The 20,906-nt window shown below is 38.7% G+C and overlaps 1 protein-coding gene across 1 annotated transcript in view; it reads right to left on the reverse strand.

The window, feature by feature from the left end:
* Positions 1–19,774, reverse strand: part of LOC142833842 (cytochrome P450 2J3-like) — a 32,496-nt gene extending 12,722 nt beyond the window's left edge. Inside the window, 5 exon segments of the mRNA XM_075945682.1 lie at positions 5,167–5,343; positions 8,876–9,036; positions 9,565–9,714; positions 11,594–11,756; positions 19,509–19,774. Coding sequence (XP_075801797.1) covers positions 5,167–5,343; positions 8,876–9,036; positions 9,565–9,714; positions 11,594–11,756; positions 19,509–19,718 — 861 coding nt within the window. The 5' untranslated portion in view covers positions 19,719–19,774.
* Positions 19,775–20,906: the final 1,132 nt, after the last annotated feature.

Raw genomic sequence — 20,906 nt, forward strand, 5'->3', positions numbered from 1 at the left:
TCAAAAAATCAAAAAAACAAACAAACAAAAAAAGAATAACACTTGTGATGGTTATTCTTGGGGTCAGCCTGATATATCTGAAATTATCTAAAACCCACGTGACTGGGTGCCCCTGTGAGGAATATATAATTCAATCTTTTAAGGTGAAAAGGCCCCCATTTAACCAGATATTTTGAGGTGGGAAGGTCCGCCTTATATCAGCCACACCTTCTGGTGGCAGACTATAAAGGAAGCGTTTTCCCTTCACCTGGTTGTCCTTAAAATCACTGGAAGTCAATGCTTTCACTGGATTTAGAGCCTACTTCTTTAGGATTCTGGCATATCCTGAAGATCACCTGAGAATCCAGCCTTTTGAACAGAACTACTGGATTCTCATACTTTCTGTTGGTCGACAGCCATTGTTGAACTTGCAGAACCACACACTCTAATAAATCCCCCACATATACATATACACACATAAACATATCTATATACACAGATATGTATGTGTGTGTATGTGTATGTGTGTGTGCATGCATGCAAGCTCACATACACATTAGAATATCTTACAGGCTGTGGTTCACCGAATTCAACAATGTCTGTCTAAGAGAAAACAGCCATCAGCTTTTACTCTAGAAAATCCTGAATAATACAAAATGCCTCTTATCATGATAAATTGTAAGAAATGAAATGGGAATATAGCAAACACTGAACAAATATTTTTATTCCCTACATAAATAATAAAGTGAAATCTCCATGTTTGCTGGTTGTCCTTTTTCTCATTTAATCTTTCATTTCAAAATCATGCCAAAATCTCTCAGGTCCTAACAGTTGTCCTTTAGAATACCATATTGTCTTTACTAACTTCCTCTAGAAGTTTGTTAATATTGTTCTTAATGTTGATGGTCTCAAACCTGAACTCCATATGGTAAAAAATTTGCCTCCTTCTCCAGGGATATAATGTTGCTTCTACTGATATTACACCAGGAAGATGAATTAAAAGAGACGGTGGGAAGCCATTTACCATTGTACACTTGGTCAGGGGAGGAACCTGGAATCCTGTGAGTCAAAGATTCTATGACAGATGCAATGATGTGTACTAGCCAGAGGCTTACCGAGATTTCAGAAGTACAGTTAATGCTATGGTCTGAATGCAAATCAGCCCCTAAAGGCTCAGGTTTTGAATGCTTGGCTCCTAGTTTCTGTGACTAATTTAGAGCTTCAAGAGAATTAGGAGGTAGGGCCCATTACTGGGGACAGAACCAAGGTTATAACAAGGCCCTGCACTCTGCCCTTGGTTCTCCTTCCTGGTAGATAATGATGGGCAGACTCCACCACACTCCTTTGCCACCATGAGCTAAGCATCTCTGCCATTCTTTTCCTGTAATAATGGGTCTAAGTTCTTTGAAATTGTGAAACAAAATACGTCTTCACTCTCTTAAGTTGTTTCTGAGAGTATTTTCACAATGATGCAGAAGAAGCAACTCCTACATGCAAGCAGCTGCTTTCTAGATTTCTGAGTAATTGGAGTCTTGAAATGAGGTCAGAGGGAGACAGAGGCCCCATTCAGACTTTGAAGTTAAACTCTGGCATTCAATTAAACTTTGCCTGTGTTCTGCAGTGGGGATTGAGATGGAGTGGATGACTGGCTTGTAGACTAGCTCATTAAAAATTAGAGCTAAGAAGTTTAATTGAAACTTTTATTATTTCTTACCTAAGGGTAAAGGCCCAGGAGTTGCAAAAAGGGCCAATATCTTCCATTTTCAGGGCTTCATGCCAAACAGCAGTGGATCCCTTATTTGATTTTTATTAAAATTTTATTTGTTATTTTTTTCATATATTATACCCCAACTGAAGTTTCTACTCCGTTTCCTTTCTAGACACATCCTACCCTATCCACTCCTTTTCCTTTTCTAAAGGAAAGGGCAGGCCTCAAAGGGATATCAGCCAAACATGACATGTCAAGTTGTTATAAGGCTAGGCACCTCTCTTCATATTGAGATTGCACAAGGCAATCCAGTAAGAGGAAAGAGTTCAACAAGTTCCTACTCCCACTGTTAGGTGCCCCACGAGAAGACTGAGCTACTTTATGCAGAGGGCCTAGGTCACACCCCTACAGGATCCCTGTAATTTGGTCTCTCTGAGGTCTTATAAGTCCACTAGTTGATTATGTTGGTTTTCTTATGGTGTCATTATACGTCCTTCGGAAGCTTCCTCTACCTCTCCAACAGGATTCACTGGGTTCTGCCTAATCTTCACCTGTGGGTCCTGTATCTATTTCCATCAATTGCTTGATAAAGTCTCTCTGATTATGATTTTGTTAGGCCCTTATTTACGAGTACAACAGAAGAGCATTAGGAATCATTTCATTGACTGTTATCTGGTTGTTTTTGATTATATTCTATGTCTCTGATTTATCCAGCCTCTTGTCCCTAGCCCTCAATGTAGGGCCAGGGGTGGGCTCCTTCTCTGGGCATTGGTCTTAAGCTAGACCACTCACTGGTTAGCCATGCCCACAATTTCTGTACCACTTTTATTCAGCTCATATTGCAGGTAGGTTTAGGATATTATTGTGTTGAGGGTTGGTGTCTCATTGCACCCACTGGCAGTCTTGCCTGGTTACTTATCTCCCATTGCTAGGAATCTTAGGTATGGTTACCCTCAAATATTCCTGGGAGTTTTCATTGCAGTAGGTTTCTGTCTCATCCCTGAGATGCCTCCCAGTTTCAGTTGTCTCTCCCAGTACTTTCTCTCTCCATCCTCCCCACCCCACCACTTTTTCCGATCCCTACCTTCCCCCAGTCTACCTGTAACATGTATTCTATTTCCCCTCCCCAGGAAGATTCATACTTCCCCTTGAGCCCTCCTTGTTGCTTACCCTCTCAGGGACTGTGGATTGCAAAATTCGTTACTTTATAGTTAATATCAACTTATGAATGAATACATACAATGTTTGTCTTTCTGGGTCTGGGTTTACTCACTTGGGTTGATTTTTTCTAGTTCCATCTATCTTCAGATTTCATGATGTTATTTTAACAGCTGAGTAATAATTCATTGTGTAAATGAAGTCTTTTCTTTCTCCATTCTTTGGTTGAGTGGTATCTTGTTTCTAGTTTCTGGCTTTTACAAATAAAACTGCTATGCTACTAACATAGTTGAACAAGTGTCCTTGTGATAGGATTAAACATCCTTTTGGTATATACCAGAGAGTAGAATAGTTGGTTCTCGAGGCAAGGTGATTCCTATATTTCTGAGAAACTACCATATTGATTTCCAAAGGGACTGTTCAAGTTTGTACCCCGACCAGTAAGGGAGGATTATTTCTCTTTTTCGACGTCCTCTCCTGCATGAACTGTCACTTGTGCTTTTGATCCTAGACATTCTGTCAGGTATAAGATGAAATCTTAGAGTCATTTTGATAAACATTTCTCTGATGACTAAGGATGTTGAACAGTCCTTTAAGTGCTTCTTGGCCATTTGAGATTATTCTGTTGAGGAATTTCTATTTTGATTTGCACCCCATTTTAAAATTTGGACTATTGGATTTGTTGACATTTAGTTTTTTTTAGCTTCTTTATATATTTTTGGAAACTAACCCTATGTCATATGAAGAATTGATGAAAATCTTTTCCCATTCTGTAGGCTGTCATTTTGTCCTTTTTATGGTGTCATTTGCTTTACATAAACTTTTCAGTTTCATGATCTCCCATTTAATAATTGTTGATATTAGTGTTTGCACTTTTGGTTCAGAACAGTTGTCAGTGGGTTCAAGCTTAGTCCCTACTTTTTCTTCTATTAGGTCCAGTGGTTTTATATTGAGGTCTTTGACCCATGTGAACTTGGATTTTATGCAGGGTGATAGATATGGATCTATTTGCATTCTTCTACATGCTGATATTCGCTTAGACCAGCACCATTTATGGATCATGCTTTCTTTCTTTCCATTTTATTATTCTGGCTTCTTTGTAAAAATTTACATGTCCATGGGTGTGTGGGTTTATGCCTGGGTCTTTAATTTGACTTCATTGATTAACCTGTCTTTTTATATCAATATCATGTAATTTTTATTACGATAGCTCTATAGGAGAGCTTGAAATCAGAAATAGTGATACCTCCAGATGTTCTTTGATTCTGCACAATTGTTTTAGCTCTCCTGAATTTTTTGTTTTTCCATATAAAGCTGAGTATGGTTCTTTAAAAGTCTGTAAAGAATTGTGTTGGGATTTTGATGGGGATTGCATTGAATCTGTAGATTGCTAGTAGGACAGTAATTTTTACTATGTTAATCCTACCAATCCGTGAACATGGAAGAGCTTTCCATCCTCTGATATCTTCTTTAATTTCCATCTCAGAGACTTGAAGTTCTTGTCATACAGTTTTTTTTTTACACTTACTTTGTTAGAGTTATCCCAAATATCTTTTATTATTTGTAGCTATTGTGAAGGATATTTTTCCCATGACTTCCTTCTCAGACTACTTTTAATTTGTATATCAGAGGGCTACTGATTCTTTTGGGTTATTTTGTATCCATCCACTTCACTGTAGGTGTTTAACATCTGTATGAGATTCCAAGTAGGATTTGCAAAACTATGCTACTTCCCTGCTGTAATGGTTAACACTCTGGACTTTGAAGTCTTTACTTCTAATAATATTCCTGGCATAATGCTCTCATGCATTTCTAAAATACTATTCATAATTTATATTTACATGGCGTGTTAATTATTTACCTACAAAGATGCCCAGATCTTCATTTTATAATGTGTGTATGGTACTTGATCAGCTAAGATAGGCTTTGCAGATGTGATTAATTTGAGAGAGGAATATTAGACTGAATTATCCTTATGAGAGGAGGGTTGAGCATAAGAACCAGAGAGAGAAGATGTAAAGATAGAAGCAGATAATGAGAGAGGAAAGATGCTACAAGATTGATACTGAAGGTGGAGGAAAGAGTGAGCCATGCAAAGGATATCAGTGCCCTTTGAGACCTTGATCCTGGAGTCTCTATGGTGTTGGAGTCTCTATAAACCTCAGAAGAAGCTCACCTGGCCAGTAGGAATAGGGATTCATCTAGTACTGAATCAGTGCAATACTACACCCTTAAACACATGGCAACCTGATACAAGATCAAATAGAAACTACTAAACCACCATATTGTTTTTAAGAAGACCCAGGCAGCATCTTCCTCACCTTTGACATTTCTGTGAGGAAAGCATCAATGAAGTCTCTCGGTTCAGCAGGATTCCAATCTTTCTGGTGACTGTGCATCATGTGAGACACAAACAGTTTCAGTTTTTCCCAGTTTCTGAAAACTGTTTGGTGTGATCCAGGAAGATATTTCATTATGGATGGAAAGACATTGTAGAGCTTATAAAGAAAAATAAGAATATCTTAGAGACAGAGTAGAGTCATTTTTCTATATTTCTGAAGAATCTTGTCCTTCCCTCTGTTTCATTTAGTGAAACTTTGGGGTCATTTTAGTTTCTGGCTTCCTTGACACCACTGCATATACAGGTGTTTACCTGTGACATATAAAATATATGAAGAACCAGGCTACTTTTCACCAGCCCAGCTCCTTGCTCCCTGGTCTACACTATCATCTCTCCTATCTGAATTTTTGCATGCTATTCAATTGTTTTTTATTCTACTATTCATGCTTTCTCAGATCAGTTTGCAAATAGATCCCAGAGAGAACATTTACCAATTTCATCACATGACTTGTGAAACCATCCACTGTACTCATAATTGGGTATGGTGTGTTGCACCTGTAAGCCCTACAGATATGGAAGCCTTCAAGCCTTCATCATTATCCATGTTTCTCTCCACCCTCCAGTCATGTCCACAGCTATGATCATACTGATGACATTTCTTTTTCAGGTCTAAGCAGTTAGTATTCACGCTGACTAGAAAATATCTCTGAATCGAACATGACCCCTGTCCTTCATTTCATGAAAGTAATACTCAAAAGTCACATCCTTGGAGCTCTGATACTTGATTATAGACATAGGCTTTTTTCTAATCCTTTTTCAGGATTTATTTTTCTCAGGAAAATTACCGCTAATGTGTACTGTGTGGGTTGCTGTGTAGGCAGGTGTCTCTAATGTAACTTCCATATGGTGAGATAGAAATCTTGACTGAAGTAAAGTGGATGATGAATAAAGTTTCAATAATATTTAGTGGGAAACAGATAGCATAGCACAGTGTAAAATCAACAATACTTAAAATGAGGCAAATGTCTAGTTGTTACTTCTGCTACCTTTAGGTTTGATAATAGTTTTAATAATATGAATAATTTTAATATTCTTAATAATATTAAAGTATTCTAATATTTATTGATACCAGCAATATTATTGATAACACTAAAGCATGTACATATTTAATATCATTTATATTGTTAAATTATATCAGTGTTTAATATTATTAAGTAATATTAACTTTGTACTCTTTAGCAGTGAAATGTCACTCTCTCTGCATACCAAATGGTATGACACAAAAAGCATTACACAGAGGTGTGGTGAATTACTGTCTACATTTGCTTGAATACTTTTGTACCAGGTTTCAGACATATGTTTCATTATTTTATATGTAGAGAGCCATTGTGAGAATTAATGGACATGTGCTTTTGTAGTATCTATCAAAGTGTTTCATTTAATGTTTTATGTCAAGAATGTTTATTATCACTCTTTCCTATCTCTCTGTTCTTTCTAATATTTCCCCTCCCTGATACATAATCTATATTAAGTTGACTGGGCACTCGCTGAACTTTATTGATTTCCTAGGTTCTGCTTACTAGATGGAAAGCAAAGGAGCTGCTGAACTTGTAACTACCACAATTAAGAGTTAAAACAAGGAACATAGAATACAATTAAGTACAACAGATCAATTTCTTTGTGCTTCATTTGTCTATAAGATATGCTAATCAATTCATCAAATTTTAATGAGAGCATCACTGAACTTGAAGAGAAAGTGCCGTGGGAAGAGGATAAGTGAGAATAAATATATTACAGAGATGTGGATGTATAGAAGCAAAAGGTTGCAAAGGGAAAGGGAACTTTTGAAGGAGTAGTAATTGTGCTTCAGATCCATTCTCTCTGGAACCCTTGTGTACCCAAGTACACTAAACCAGCAAGGAGAAGGTCACTGCAGCAGTATTATACACAGAAGAGGATCAAAAGCAATGTAAATCATGCAGACAAAGGACAGACAGAAGTACATAGAGTGGCTGAACTAGTGAGACCTATGCAGGAATCTGTTTTGATTAAGAGAATTAACAAGTCAACCTGTAACAGTAATAGAGAAGAACACAAAGACTAAATATGAATTTAACCAACCAGAAAACCACCTCAAAATTACAGGAATTGGTGTGGATTGTTTAATACCAATTTTTAATGTCAATGGCCAACATACAAACTTACACATACACACACACACGAGAGAGGGGGGGGGGGAAGGACATAGACTAGAGGAATAAACAAAAACTGAAGAGTTGTTTCTAAGAGATATACTGTACAGGCAAGAGCACCCACAGACTGAGAGTAATAAGAGAGAAAATAAGCAACTATCAAGCAAAAGAAAACTTAAAACATACAGTTCTTGCTATCCTGGTATCTGAGAAATAGATTTCAATTCCAAAATAGCTGAAAGTGACTTATAAAACGCCACTATAAATTAATAAAGAGAACAACCATTCAGTCAGGACAATTGTATCTAAATATGACTCAGACCAAATTCAGGCCTTCTAAGTTCATGCAATCAACAATAATAAAAATAAAATGTCAAAGGAGTCCTGAGGTAATACAGAGTGATTTAAGTAACCTTCTGTCATCTCTAGATAGCTCCTCCACAGTGAAAATTAAAAGTAAAGAAAAAATCAAATTACAGTGTAGATAAAACTGCCTTGAGAAATAGCTAGAGGGTAATTCTTCCAACAGAAGCATACATATAGAACCTTTTCTAAAATGGAATACATTCTATACCACAAATGAACTCTTACCAGATACAAAAGAAAGAAAAGCTATATCTGAGCTGAAAAAAGACAATAGCAATAGACATACTGAAGAGATACCAACCCAACACAAGGAACTATAGGCAACTAAGGGCTACTGAGAATAAGAGAAAACATCTTCCCAGAGAAGATGCCAACAATTGGCTATCCAACACCAGATGACCATTCTTAAAAACATACATATAAGCAAGTTTATAAAGACTAAGCCTGTTGTATTATGTATTTACAGATATATATGTTAGAACATATGCATATGAATCAATAATTCATGAAAAATTGAGGCTGTGAATGTGAAAGTGGGCAAAGAGGGTTACTTTAAAGTATCTGGAGAAAAAATAAAGTATTTGGAGAAAGGGAAGGAAAAAATCATATAATTATGTTGTAATCTTAAAAATATAATAAATAACTTTTTAAAGATTCACACTAAAAATGATCCAAATGAGTGGATGTGTTCACTTGAACACTGGCACCATAATATTCATGAATATATTATTCCTAATATCCCAAACCTAGGAACAGATCAAATACCTAACCACAGAAAAAATGCCAACACATTCAGACACTACACTGCCTACAAAGAGGAATCTTAAAACAACCTGGTGGGCTCGAAAGTGACTCTGAGGTAGGAAGAGAGGCACCGAAGGAGACAATCATAGTCAATGATAAGACTGCTATGTTTTTAAAAAAGAAAATTTCCAAATACTTGTATATGTGCCAATGTAAATGTTAGAAATGTTTTTATATGTTAAGCTCTTATATTACAAATAGGTTTGTATCAAATTCAATATATTAGTTTCCAAAAAATCTCTAAAACTAAAATAAAAAAAATTATCTGTTTTTGAATCAGTCACAATCCAATATTATTTCCAAAATATGTGAAGTCAAAAAACTTACCAGGCACATCATTGATGCCTCCAAACACGTGACTTCATCCAGTAGCTTCAGCATCTCCTGAAACTGACTGTCATGGTACTCAAAGCGCTCCCCGAAGGTGATGGAGCAAATGATATTGGAAACTGCATTGTTGATATTGAAGTGAGGGTCAAAAGACTGTCCTGAAGGTGGGAGAGGGCATATGTCTTTAAAAGATATTGGGTAATATTGGGTAATTTCTGTTCCTCCTACCCCCTCTGTCTTCCTTCCTTCCTTCCTTCCTTCCTTCCTTCCTTCCTTCCTTCCTTCCTTTCTTCCTTCCTTCCCTCCCTCCCTTTGTTCTTTCTTTTCCTTCTTTCTTTATTTTTCTTTACAAAGATTCCACACTATATGACATAAAATATGCACAGTAGAGCAGGATAGGAAAAGCTCCAGCTCTAGCGCTCTACAAGAAGCCTAGAACAATTTAAGGACTTTGTCAATATCTGTGAAGTCACATAGAAAACCAGACTTTAAGTGCTACAATTTGCTTAATGACCCATTTGTGTGCTTAGCTGTAGAACTCCTTGGGCAAGGGAATTACTAAATGTTCATTGATCAGTTCTCAGTGCCTAGCACACTGCAGAGAAAAGACTAAAATTTATGCAATAAGAATCTATTCAATGAATGAAAGGGCCACAGCCAACTGCACTTCCCTGTGACAGACCCACCTTCCTCTTCTCCTATGGCTTCCACAAGATGGAGGGCCTCCTCCTGTATGCGCTGCTCTAAGCTCTTCTTTCCCAATCCAAAGTTCTTGAGTGTCATTAGTGCAAACCTCCTTTGCTCCTTCCATGTCTGACCATTGGACATGATCAATCCTGGAAAAAATACAATCAGCATTATGACATTGCTATTTGAACTTAAAAGTACCAGAAAAACTGTATTAGGCATGTATACAGAGGAAAAGAAAGCCCAATATGGGAACTGATAGCTGTCTAGAGGCAATCTCAGTGCAAGTGACTAACATGTTCTGGTGATTTGCAACAGCACATAATTTAGTAAGTACTTCTTCTGTCATATATAATTGTGTATTGATAGAAACTCGGCAGGTTTATTACCAACTAGCAAAGGTCTGTTTCAATTGGTGAAAACTGAGGTATGATAATAAATTCTAAAGTAATCTTTGATCAAGAACAAGTAGATGGACATCCAGGCATTCAAGTTTCCCTGGTTCTAAAGCCCCAAATTGATTAGTAGAAATATGTCCATTTATGTCACAATGCATACCAGGAATGCACTCATGGATAAGACAAGTCACACATTACTTATAGAACAATAAAGGCACTATAGGAGAGGTTCTAGCAAAGACAGACTTGAAAGATGACAAAATGACTCAAGAAGTTAAGGATGAGTATTCCTCTCTCTCTCTCTCTCTCTCTCTCTCTCTCTCTCACACACACACACACACACACACACACACACACACACATACACACACACACACACACACACACACGGGTGTGGGAGAGGAGGAACATGCTGCAGTATTAGATCTTTTCCTCCTAACCAAAACCATTTAAGAGCTTCTCCTGCTGTTATGATGAAAACCAAGAGCTGGGCTCTTTCTTATCAAACTCAATAGTTTTATGTCCACTTAAATATACCCTTCAAATACTATACTTGCCACACTGGATCCTTGCAGTTTTTCAAGATCCCTGTTGTATTGTGCCTTCAAGGATATTCCATCTCATTGAGTACTTTTTTTATACTATTCAATGAATACCATTATTTCAAAAGCTTTTCCTGAATCTTAGGACAACTTGGATGTCTTTGATAAATGCTTTATTATTGTATCATGATAATATTTTAATCAGTATAGTTAAGTGATTCAGACTTTCTTGTTAGATGAATTATGTGTTATAGAAGAATGATTTTATCTATTCAGATCAGTATTAATCAATTAGGCCAATGACTCTGCTTCTCCTAGCAGACAATGTAGTCAAAGTCATGCCATTAGTGGTTGATCTTTTCCAGGAGCAATTTGAAATGGCTAAAACAGAACTTTTACAGGTTAATAGAGAGGAAGTCTGTTTTCAACTTTCAAACACACAACTTGATTTAATGATCACTTTGCATACTCATGCTAGTCTATTCTCACACTGTCTGGAACACTAGAGATTCCTGTGTGGCATGGCTTCAGTGACGTAGTTTAAGGAGTCTTAAGCAAAAAGAGCAGTAGCAGGAGGAAGCTCACTCATACCCATTTTCCTAGGGCAGAGGACTGGAGTGGAAAAATGGAAGTGAGGGCTCAGCCTGTCTGGCTGTGGAAGGAGCTGTCCTTACCTATTCATGCATCTAGAGTTAGTCTGCAGGACACATGGTTTCTCCAAGTCTGTCTTACAGGATACAGTGCAAGTCCTCTGATGGTTGCTTTCATCTAGGATATACTACATCTAGTTGACTTTGAAGATAACATTTCATGAAGGGTTTGGTTTATAGGAATGTTGTAAAATTACAGATATAAAGGCACCTTCATCACATCATAAAACACCTTACACTGCACTAGAAACAATGTTATATGCACTTTTAAAAAAAAATTTATACATGTGCAATACCGGTTGATCATATTCCTTTTCCACTCTTTCTAAAACTCTTTCAGGAATCTCTCTTAATATGTGTCCCATCCTCTATCAAAATTCATGTGTTTTTTTAAAAAAAATACCATCTACAGTTAATAGTGTTGCCAGTTAAACTTACCATTGTCATTAAAGACACGTTTTCTGAGAGGTGTAATGGGGCGTTTCAAAAAGTTTTGTTCCATGTGAGTGAAAGCTTCTTTGATTAAGGGTAGTCCAGTTATGACCACTGAAGGGATGTTACCAAAATCCAGGCTAGTTAGGTCTCCGTACTTCTTCACAAACTGAAAAACATTTCAATAGTCATGGTCAAGTGTGTCTGTGTCAGGGATGGCAGACGTGTTTGTCTAATGGGACTCATGTTGAGAGGTCTCTATGTATCTCTGGGAGTTTGAGGCCAGCCTGGTCTAGAAGAGCTAGTTCCAGGACAGGAACCAAAAAAGCTACAGAGAAACCCTGTCTCAAAAAAAATAAAATAAAAAAGAGAGGTCTCTATGTGACTATGAATTGAAGGACTCACTGTTCTTTGGTTTCTGAAAAGGTTTTCTCCTCCTCTGAAGTAAATTCAAATCCAATTATAACTGAGATTTACTCTATTAAAATCATTGATAAAGGACATTATGAACTGAATGAGCATTTATAATGTACTACTAAAAGGAATATAAAAGTATGGACGTGTCAAATAATATGCAAGGTCTTGACTCTGTCTCCAAACCCTCCTATTCCCCCTCCCCCTGTAACCTCAATGGAACTCTGAAACATAGGCTGCAAATTCACAGAAAGGGCCAAAAGGTAAGAGACCACCCACCTGGTGGGACACCTCACTTTCTAGGTCCTCTATACGATGGCAAAACTCCAGAGCCCTTCACCACTTGCTTCAGCTTCTCTAGCCAGCCAGTAGGCAAGCTTCCTTCAGGTACGTTGCTCCAACATCCCCATCTCATTGATGGGACCCTGTAAGCTACAAGTTCTACTCCACCCCCAAACCTCCCTATCCCATGCGACCTCAGTGGAACTCAGAAACACAAGCTGCAACTATCATAGAGGACCAAGAGAGTAAACCAAGATAGCAGACAAAGAGAGCAGGTCAAGAGAGTAGGCCAAGAGAGACCTCAGTGGTTCCCTGAGACACAAGGAACAACAGTGAAGGGCAGATCAATAACAGTTCCTAAAGACACAGACAGCCACTACAAGGATTGGATCAAGAGGCAAAGACACTGCCTGCACCAATTGGAGGAAGAGATGAGTAGGCACTAATGCTAGAGTTCATTCAACAACCCCAAAAGCAACATGGTACCCAGTGGTCATAGGACAGGAAGACTTGATGATCCTAACCCAAAAGCAGCAGAAAAAAAGATTTTAAAAATCACTTTATGAGGATGAAGGAGACCTTTAAAGAGGAAATGAAATATTCCCTTAAAGAAATGAAGGAAAAGGCAAAAAAATATCTCAAAGATGAGGCAAACAGTTCAACACTTGAAGACTGATATAGAGGCAGTAAAGACAACACAAACTGAGGGAATTTTAAATATGGAAAAGCTGGGTAAACAAACAGTAACTATAGAGGCAAGTATAATAAACAGAATACAAGAGATAGTGGGTGTTGAAGATACTCTAGCGGAAATAGATTCATTAGTCAAAGAAAACATTAAATCCAACAACTTCTTAATACAAAACATCCAGGAAATCTTGGACACCATGAAAAAAAACAACCCTTAGAATAATGGGGATAGAAGAAGGAGAATAACTTCAACAAAATATATTCAACAAAATCATAGAAAAAATCATTCCTAACCTAAAGAAGGATATCCCTATGAAGGTACAAGATGCTTACAGAACACCAAATAGACTGGACAAAAAAAACCCGCAGTCCCTTCACCATATAATAATCAAAATGAAAAACATACAGAATAAAGAAAGAATATTAAGAGCTGCAAAGGAAAAATCTTAAATAACATATAAAGTCAGGCCTATCAGAATTACACCTGACTTCTCAAAGGAAACCATGAAAGTCAGAAAGAAGGTCCTGGACAGATGTGCTGCAGACACTAAGAGACCATGGATGCCAGCACAGATTACTATACCCAGCAAAGCTTTCACTTAACATTGACAGAGAAAACAAGATATTCCATGACAAAACCAGATTTAAACAATACTTACTCACAAATCCAGCCTTACAGAAAGTAATAGAAGGAAAACTCCAACTCAAGGAAGCTAACTGCACACAAAAAACACAGGCAACACATAACATCATACCAGCAAACCCCAAAAGGGAAATGCACAAACACTACCATCAAAAAACAACAGGAATTAACAATCACTGGTAATTAATATCTCTTAATATCAATGGACTCAATTCACCTATACAAAATACAAGCTAAGAGAATGGATATAAAAGCATGATTCGTTCTTCTGCTGTGCACAGGAAGCACACCTCAACCACAAAGACAGACATTACCTCAGAATAAATGGTTGGGAAATGATTTTTCCAATCTAATGGACCTAAAAAACAAGAAGGTGTAGCTATCCTAATATCTAACAAAATAGACTTCAAACTAAAATCAATCAGAAGAGATGGAGAAGCACACTTTACTCTCATAACAGAAATAATCCATCAAGATGAAGTCTCAATCCTGAACATCTGTTATCCAAATACCTGTACTTCACAAAATTAGAAAATGTAAAAGAAATGGACAATTTTATGGAGAGGTATTACATACCAAATTTAAATCAAGGTCAGGTGAATAATTTAAGTAGACCTATAAATTGCAAGGAAATCGAAGTTGTCATCAAAAGCCTCATAAAAAAAAGCCCAGGACCAAAATGGTTTCAGTGCATAATTCTACTAGAACATCAAAGGAGACCTAATATCTATACTCCTCAAAGAGGCCCTTATAATATAAAGAGAAGGGACATTGTCAAACTCTTTTCATGAGGCTGCAGTTACCCTGATATCAAAACCACACAAAGACTCAACCAAGAAAGAGAACTACAGAACAATCCAACTCATAAACATAGATGCAAAAATAAATCATCAACCATGATCGATTTGGCTTCATCCCAGAGATGCAGGGATGGTTCACCATATGAAAATGTATCATTGTAACCCACCATATAAATAAACTGAAAGGAAAAAGCACATAATCATCTCATTAGATGCTGAACAAGCATTTGACACAATACAGCACCCATTTATGATAAAGGAATTTGAGACTTCAGTGATACAAGGAATATATCTAAAAATAATAAAAACAACATACAGCAAGCCAACAGCCAACACCAAATTAAATGGAAAAAATGCAAAACGATTCCACTAAAATCAGAAACAAGATAAGGCTGTTTACTCTCTCCATATCTATTCAACCTAGTTCTTGACATTCTGGGTAGAGCAATAACACAACAAAAGGAGATGAGGGGGTTCAAATTGGAAAGGAACAAGTCAAATTTTCATTATTTGCCGATGATATGATAGTATACATAAGTGAACCCCAAAACTCTACCAGGGATCTCCTAAAGCTGATAAATACTTTTGGTAATGTGGCATGCTCAGTCATACCAAAGAAAATTTAACCATGTTCATAGCAGCATTATCTGGAATAGTTAGAACCTAGGAACAACCTACATGCCCCTCAACTGAAGAATGGATAAAAAAATTATGGTATATTTACAAAATGGAGTACTATTCAGAGGTAATAAAACAATGACATCTTGAAATTTGTATGTAAATGGAACTAGAAAAAATTCCAGTGAGGTAAGCCAGACCCAGAAAGATGAGCATGGTATGTACTCACTCATAAGTGGATACTATCTATAAAGCAAAGGATAATGAGCCTATAGTCCACTACCCTAGAAAAGCTAAGTAACAAGATGAACCCCAAGAAAAACATATATAGAGCCCCCTGGAAATTTGAAATAGACAAAGTCACCTCACAAAATTGGGAGCATGGGGGTAGGGGGAAAGGGAGGGCAGAAAGGGGAAAGAAGGGGAAAGGGAAAGGGGGGAAGAGAACTAGAGAGAATGGGATAGTTGAGATGAAGGAAGGACAGAGATGAGAACAAGGAAAGAGATATTTTTGATTGACTAGCAAGAAACCTGACTAGCAAGAGAAATTCCCAGAAATGACCACAGCTAAGATCCTCAGCAATGAAGGAGAGAGTTCCTGTAGTCAAATCGATGAATATCTTAAATGTCACCATAGAACCTTCATCCAGCAACTGATGGAAGCAGAGGCAGAGACCCACAGCAGAGCACTGGGCTGAGCTTCAAATGTCCAGTTGAAGAGTGGAAAAAGAAAGAATATGAGTAAAGAAGTCAAGTCCATGATGTAGACACCCACTGAAACAGTTTACCCGAGACAATGGAATATTACCAACTCCAGCTGGACAGGGAGGAACCAGCACAGCACCAAGATCATAGTGGATACACCCACTGAAACAGTCTACCTGAGCTAACCAGGTAGCTACCAGGAACACCAGCTGGACAGGGATGGCACAATCATAGGACTAAATTAGTCCCTCTAAATGTGATTGACAGTTGCATGACTGGGGCAGACTGAGGGGCCACTGGCAGTGGCACCAGGATTTATTCCTACTACTTGTACTGACTGTTTGGGAACCTATTCTCTTTGGGATGGATACCTTGCTCAGCCTTGATATAGTAGGAAGGATCTTGGATCTTCCCCAAAGCAATGTGCGCTACCGTCTCTGAGGAGTGGGCGGTGGATTGGGAGGCTAGTGGAGGGAATGGGAGGAGGGAGGGATTGGGAACCTAAATTTGTATGTATAATGGAAAAAGATAGTTTGTTTTCTTTTTTTAAAAAATAAAAACATAGAATTTATTTTTAAAAAAGTAAAAGACTCTTGTGACCTGACAAGGCCTGAGGAAGGTCTGCCCATGTTTTTTTTACAGCTTGCTTGGACTTTTTAGAAAACCAAATGTCTTTTAATTAGAGGATAATGCCATCTTCACACAGTTACTAGACACGAGATGTACGTGTGTAAAACAATGAGACTAACACTGAGGGCAGCCCATGCACCTGTGTGTGGAAAAGGTACCTTGATATAAAAGGAATGTTTAGCACTTTTTTCTTTATCTTCACTTCACCAAACTCCACTTCACTTCAGAGTCTGAAATGTCTTCTTACACTTTCATTCATGCATTCACCAATATGCACTGAGTGAGCATCATTGTTTCTCTGGAAGTGTTTTTAAAAAGCAAGGGCTCTAACCTGGAATCTAGTGAAGGCAGGAAATTCAAGTCATTGCTCCTCAGAGAGTTCAAGTTGTCTATGTAAAAGTCTGTTGTAGGAAGCATGGAAGTCTGAATGAAAATTACAGTATCAGTGTAGGAAAGGGAATATTCTCGGTTTAATCATTAGTAGATATGAAAAATGCAATAAAGGAGTGGAGGCATCTCTGCAAATCTGGAGTGATGGAAGCATGTAGGCTTTATGGTTAACTGACTGGGTTCCTGGGACAAGTGCTCTCTTCCAACTCTCAAACCTCCCAGTTATGAAAGAGTAAAAAATTCCCTACTCAAAGAGTTCTGTGGGGTAAGATGAGAGTTGTACTATGAGAAGCATTGTTTAGTTCCAGGCACCCAGCCACCCACTGCATCTCCGACAAATGAATGAGCTCCGTGTTCTAAGGTTTGCAGATACAAATGCATGGTGAGAGTCAGGACAAGAGCCTACTGATCCCAGACAGCCACACAAACTGAGCGGGGATTCAGTATGCTTTGTGCTTTACTTAGTTATGGATAACTGTTCCACTGTAGCTAGGATTTTCTTCACCACTCTGAAAAGGCAAATAAATTGTAGGTGGAGTAATCTCATATATCGGATTGTAGGCAAACACGTTAAGGTAGAGATGTCCATAGGGCCTTAGAGTTTAGTGGAAGGTAGCTTAAGGAGCAGCCATGAAAACAAGGAGGTTGTTTAGGAGAGAAGGAGAGTTCCTATCACAGGCCTAATGTAGAAAACATTGGTTTGGATGACGCTATGAGATCAATATCAAAGCTCCTTCCACCTGTGTTCTCAATTATGTAGAGCCAAGCTCTAACTCTTGTCTAGCTGCAACAGTAGTGTCAAACAGAAGGGTTCAATTCCTTCAGGTTATCTGTGGTCTTCTGCTCTGTCTATGCACTGTCACCCTAACCTTAACTTTGAGAGCAAGAGCTGAACCCGTGGAAACAGTGTCAAAACATATGTCATGATTTCGGCTCATCTGAGAATCTTGCACCCACATTGAAGACAGCCTAGATTCTGTCATCTCTTTGTTATTTATCCATAAGCCTTAATGATTTCATTCAGCCTCAATTAGTCTGCCCTATCTTGGTCATAAGCGCAGAACCAATAAGTGAATGTATTTTACTTTAAGAGCTATCAGTATTGGATGCATGGCTATCCAGTAAATTTCTAATTTCATTTTGAATTCCCAATAGAGGAGTTCTGGAAACAACTGAAAATTTGGTTTAAGCTAAATTACTTCTCTCTGGCAGTGTGTACCGCCTAAATTTTGTAGCTGAACTTGAACTTGAGAAGGATCCAGAGGCTAAGTTCTGAAGTAAATAACTTTTTCCATTTTTCTTTTCCTTTCTTTTTTTCTCTTTCTTTCTTTTGTGGATTTTTGAGACAGGGTTTCTCTGTGTAACAGCTCTAGTTATCCTGGAACTAGTTCTGGTTCTGTAGATTAGACCGGCCTCAAACTCACAGAGATCTGCCTTCTGAGTGCTGGGTTTAAAGGTGTGTGCCACCACTGCCTGGTGCCTTTTCCCATTTTTATCAGCTCTTTGATTATGTATAATTCTAGTAGAATTATAGTAATAAGCTTTATATTGGTATCAACTAAGTGAAGATCAGCAAGTCAATCGGCCTCTGAATTTTTAGCCTTATGATTCTCAAATGTGTCAGTTCTGTCTTCAATTGTTTCATGTGGATTAAATGACTGAAGTGATGTTTTAGGATAAGTCATAAGACAGGGCATGTTTTTCAATATGAAACATTAAGTCAATAAAAAAATAATTTTAAAAGAGTATAGAAAGATAGGGCATGGCTGGAGTGATGGATCAGTGGGGAGGAAAGTTGCTCTTCCAGATGATCTGGGTTCTAGTCCCAGCACCCACATGACTGCTTACAATGGCCTGTGGCTCCTATTCCAGGGGATCAAATACCTCTTCTGGCCTCCGTGGGCACCAGGCACATATGCAATGTACAGACATACATGAGAGTAAAATATTCATATACATAATTTTTAAATATAAGCTAGTCCCAAAGGCTAAAACAGGATTAAAACTGGGACTAATAATAGAAAAAATTAGAACAATGGATTAAAATATGAGATAAAATATTTAAGGAAAGCAGTAGGACAGGACATCAATAGTAGGAATGAGATCTGTAAATGTAAAGAAAGAAGGATCAGCAGAGGGAATGTTTAGAAGAAAAAGAAATTTCATTCCAAGGGTTAGTGGGACTAGACACCTAGCAATGAAGAGCAGCCTGAGAAAGATTCCACTATATCAAAGTTCTTAGACTTAAGAAAGAACAAAACAGTGTCACTCAGAGAGAAAATGAATTAACATTCCCATAAGGAGTAAATAAAAAGGTTATTAGCCTGAATTCTTAAAAGATTGGGCAGTGAGATTGTGTGTGTGTGTGTGTGTGTGTGTGTGTGTGTGTGTGTGTGTTTTCCTAATGGGCACAAGAAACCCATATTCTGTTTCTTTATCAATGAGCTATTCTGTCATCCATCTACTTAACATACTTAAGAGAAATGAAATCATACATAGTGTGTTTGTCAGATCATAATGGGGTAACAATGGAGATCTTTTATAGAAAGATATTAAAAGCAACTTTTTGGCAACAAAGCATCATGTGCCATAAGTTAGGGCACAGATTAGAAACTAGTTCTACTGGCTGGGTTAGTCTGCAACCAACATCAGCCTACAGCCAGATCCTCCCGCCCCCAGTGCCCGGATCCCTGTTCCTGCAGCTCCGGATTGGGTCTTGGCACAGCCAGACACCCTCACTCTTTCTCACCTGCTGAACTGCCAGATGCGACTGTTCCAAATCCAACTGGAGCAAGTTTCCCACAAAGGGCAGGCGCCAGGGCCCTGGAGGGCAGTTCTTGGGGCGCCTGTTTATTAGGAAGTTGGTCAGGAGCAGGAAAGTGACAGCAGCCAGCAGCAGAGTCCTAGGATGGAGCGCTGCCCAGATGGCGGCCACCAGGGAGCCCTCAGTGACAAACATGGCAAAAGCTGGGGCCGGTTCCCTGAGTCTCTGCCTGGTGCTGACGGCAGAGACAGTCCCTCCGCTAAGTTCCACCCTGCTTCTTGCAAACCACGCCCTCTCAGTCCTACCAGAGCCCTGCCCTGTGCGTCGTTCCTGCCCTCTCCACTGGCCCCGCCCCATCTCTGTGTTCTGCCTGGGAGCCAGTACCCTGTTCATCAGTACTGGTTAATGCTGCAGGCTTCCACAGAGGCCTCTGACACTCTGCGCTTTTACCCAGTCCACTCCCTCCTAATCCTTGCCTTGGCTCTCTTTCCTTTGCCCCATCTCCCAAGTCCTGCTTACCTGCAGGTACTCAACCTCCACCCCTAGGTGCCAGGCACTGTATTCTCAGCACTGGTCCCCAATGGGATTTAAAAGGGCTGCCTAAGAGTGGTTGCTATTTCAGAAATTTGTTTTTCTGAAGCCTTTGTGTGGCTCTGGGAATAGTGATTTACGTCCCAGCAGACTCCTGGTTTATAAAGGAGCTTTCCCCAAAGCTGGCAACCTTCCTGAGAGGAAGACTCCTATAGACAGCACCCCTGACAATTTGCCCGGGGCCTCTCTCACTGAGCTCTCAGCCCCCTCTTTTCTTCCTTCGGTCCTTTTTATACATACTTTTCACACATTTAAACTATTTTAGCTTATTTGAGAATTCCAGACAATATATTTCGATCATATGCTTTTTCCTCCCTCAACTCCTTCCTGATTTCACCTACCTCCCCACCTGAACTTCATGGGCTTTCTCTTTAAAACAAAACATAAATTTTAAAACAAAATGGTGTGTGTGTGTGTGTGTGTGTGTGTGTGTGTGTGTGTGTGTGTTAGGCACCTAGAGGAAAGGTGGCAGCTTTGGGAGAGTCCCTGACACTAACTGTTCAGCAGGTGAGAGTTTTGTAGAATTATCTGTGTCACTGACAACATGGCAAGGTTCTGAAGAGAGCAGTCAGTACCCACCAGCAAAGAGAGTCCATTCTTTTTATTATGATGATGATTATTAATTTTATTGAGCTCTACATTTTTTTCTGCTTTCCTCCCTTCCTCGCCCCTTCCCTTCAACCCTCTCCCATGGTCCCCATGCTCCCAGTTTACTTAGGAGATCTTGTCTTTTTCCCATGTAGATCAGATCCATGTATGTCTGTCTCCCTTAGGGTCCTCATTGTTGTCTAG

This window comes from Microtus pennsylvanicus, chromosome 13 (genome assembly GCF_037038515.1).
Source record: "Microtus pennsylvanicus isolate mMicPen1 chromosome 13, mMicPen1.hap1, whole genome shotgun sequence".
Lineage (NCBI taxonomy): Eukaryota > Metazoa > Chordata > Mammalia > Rodentia > Cricetidae > Microtus > Microtus pennsylvanicus.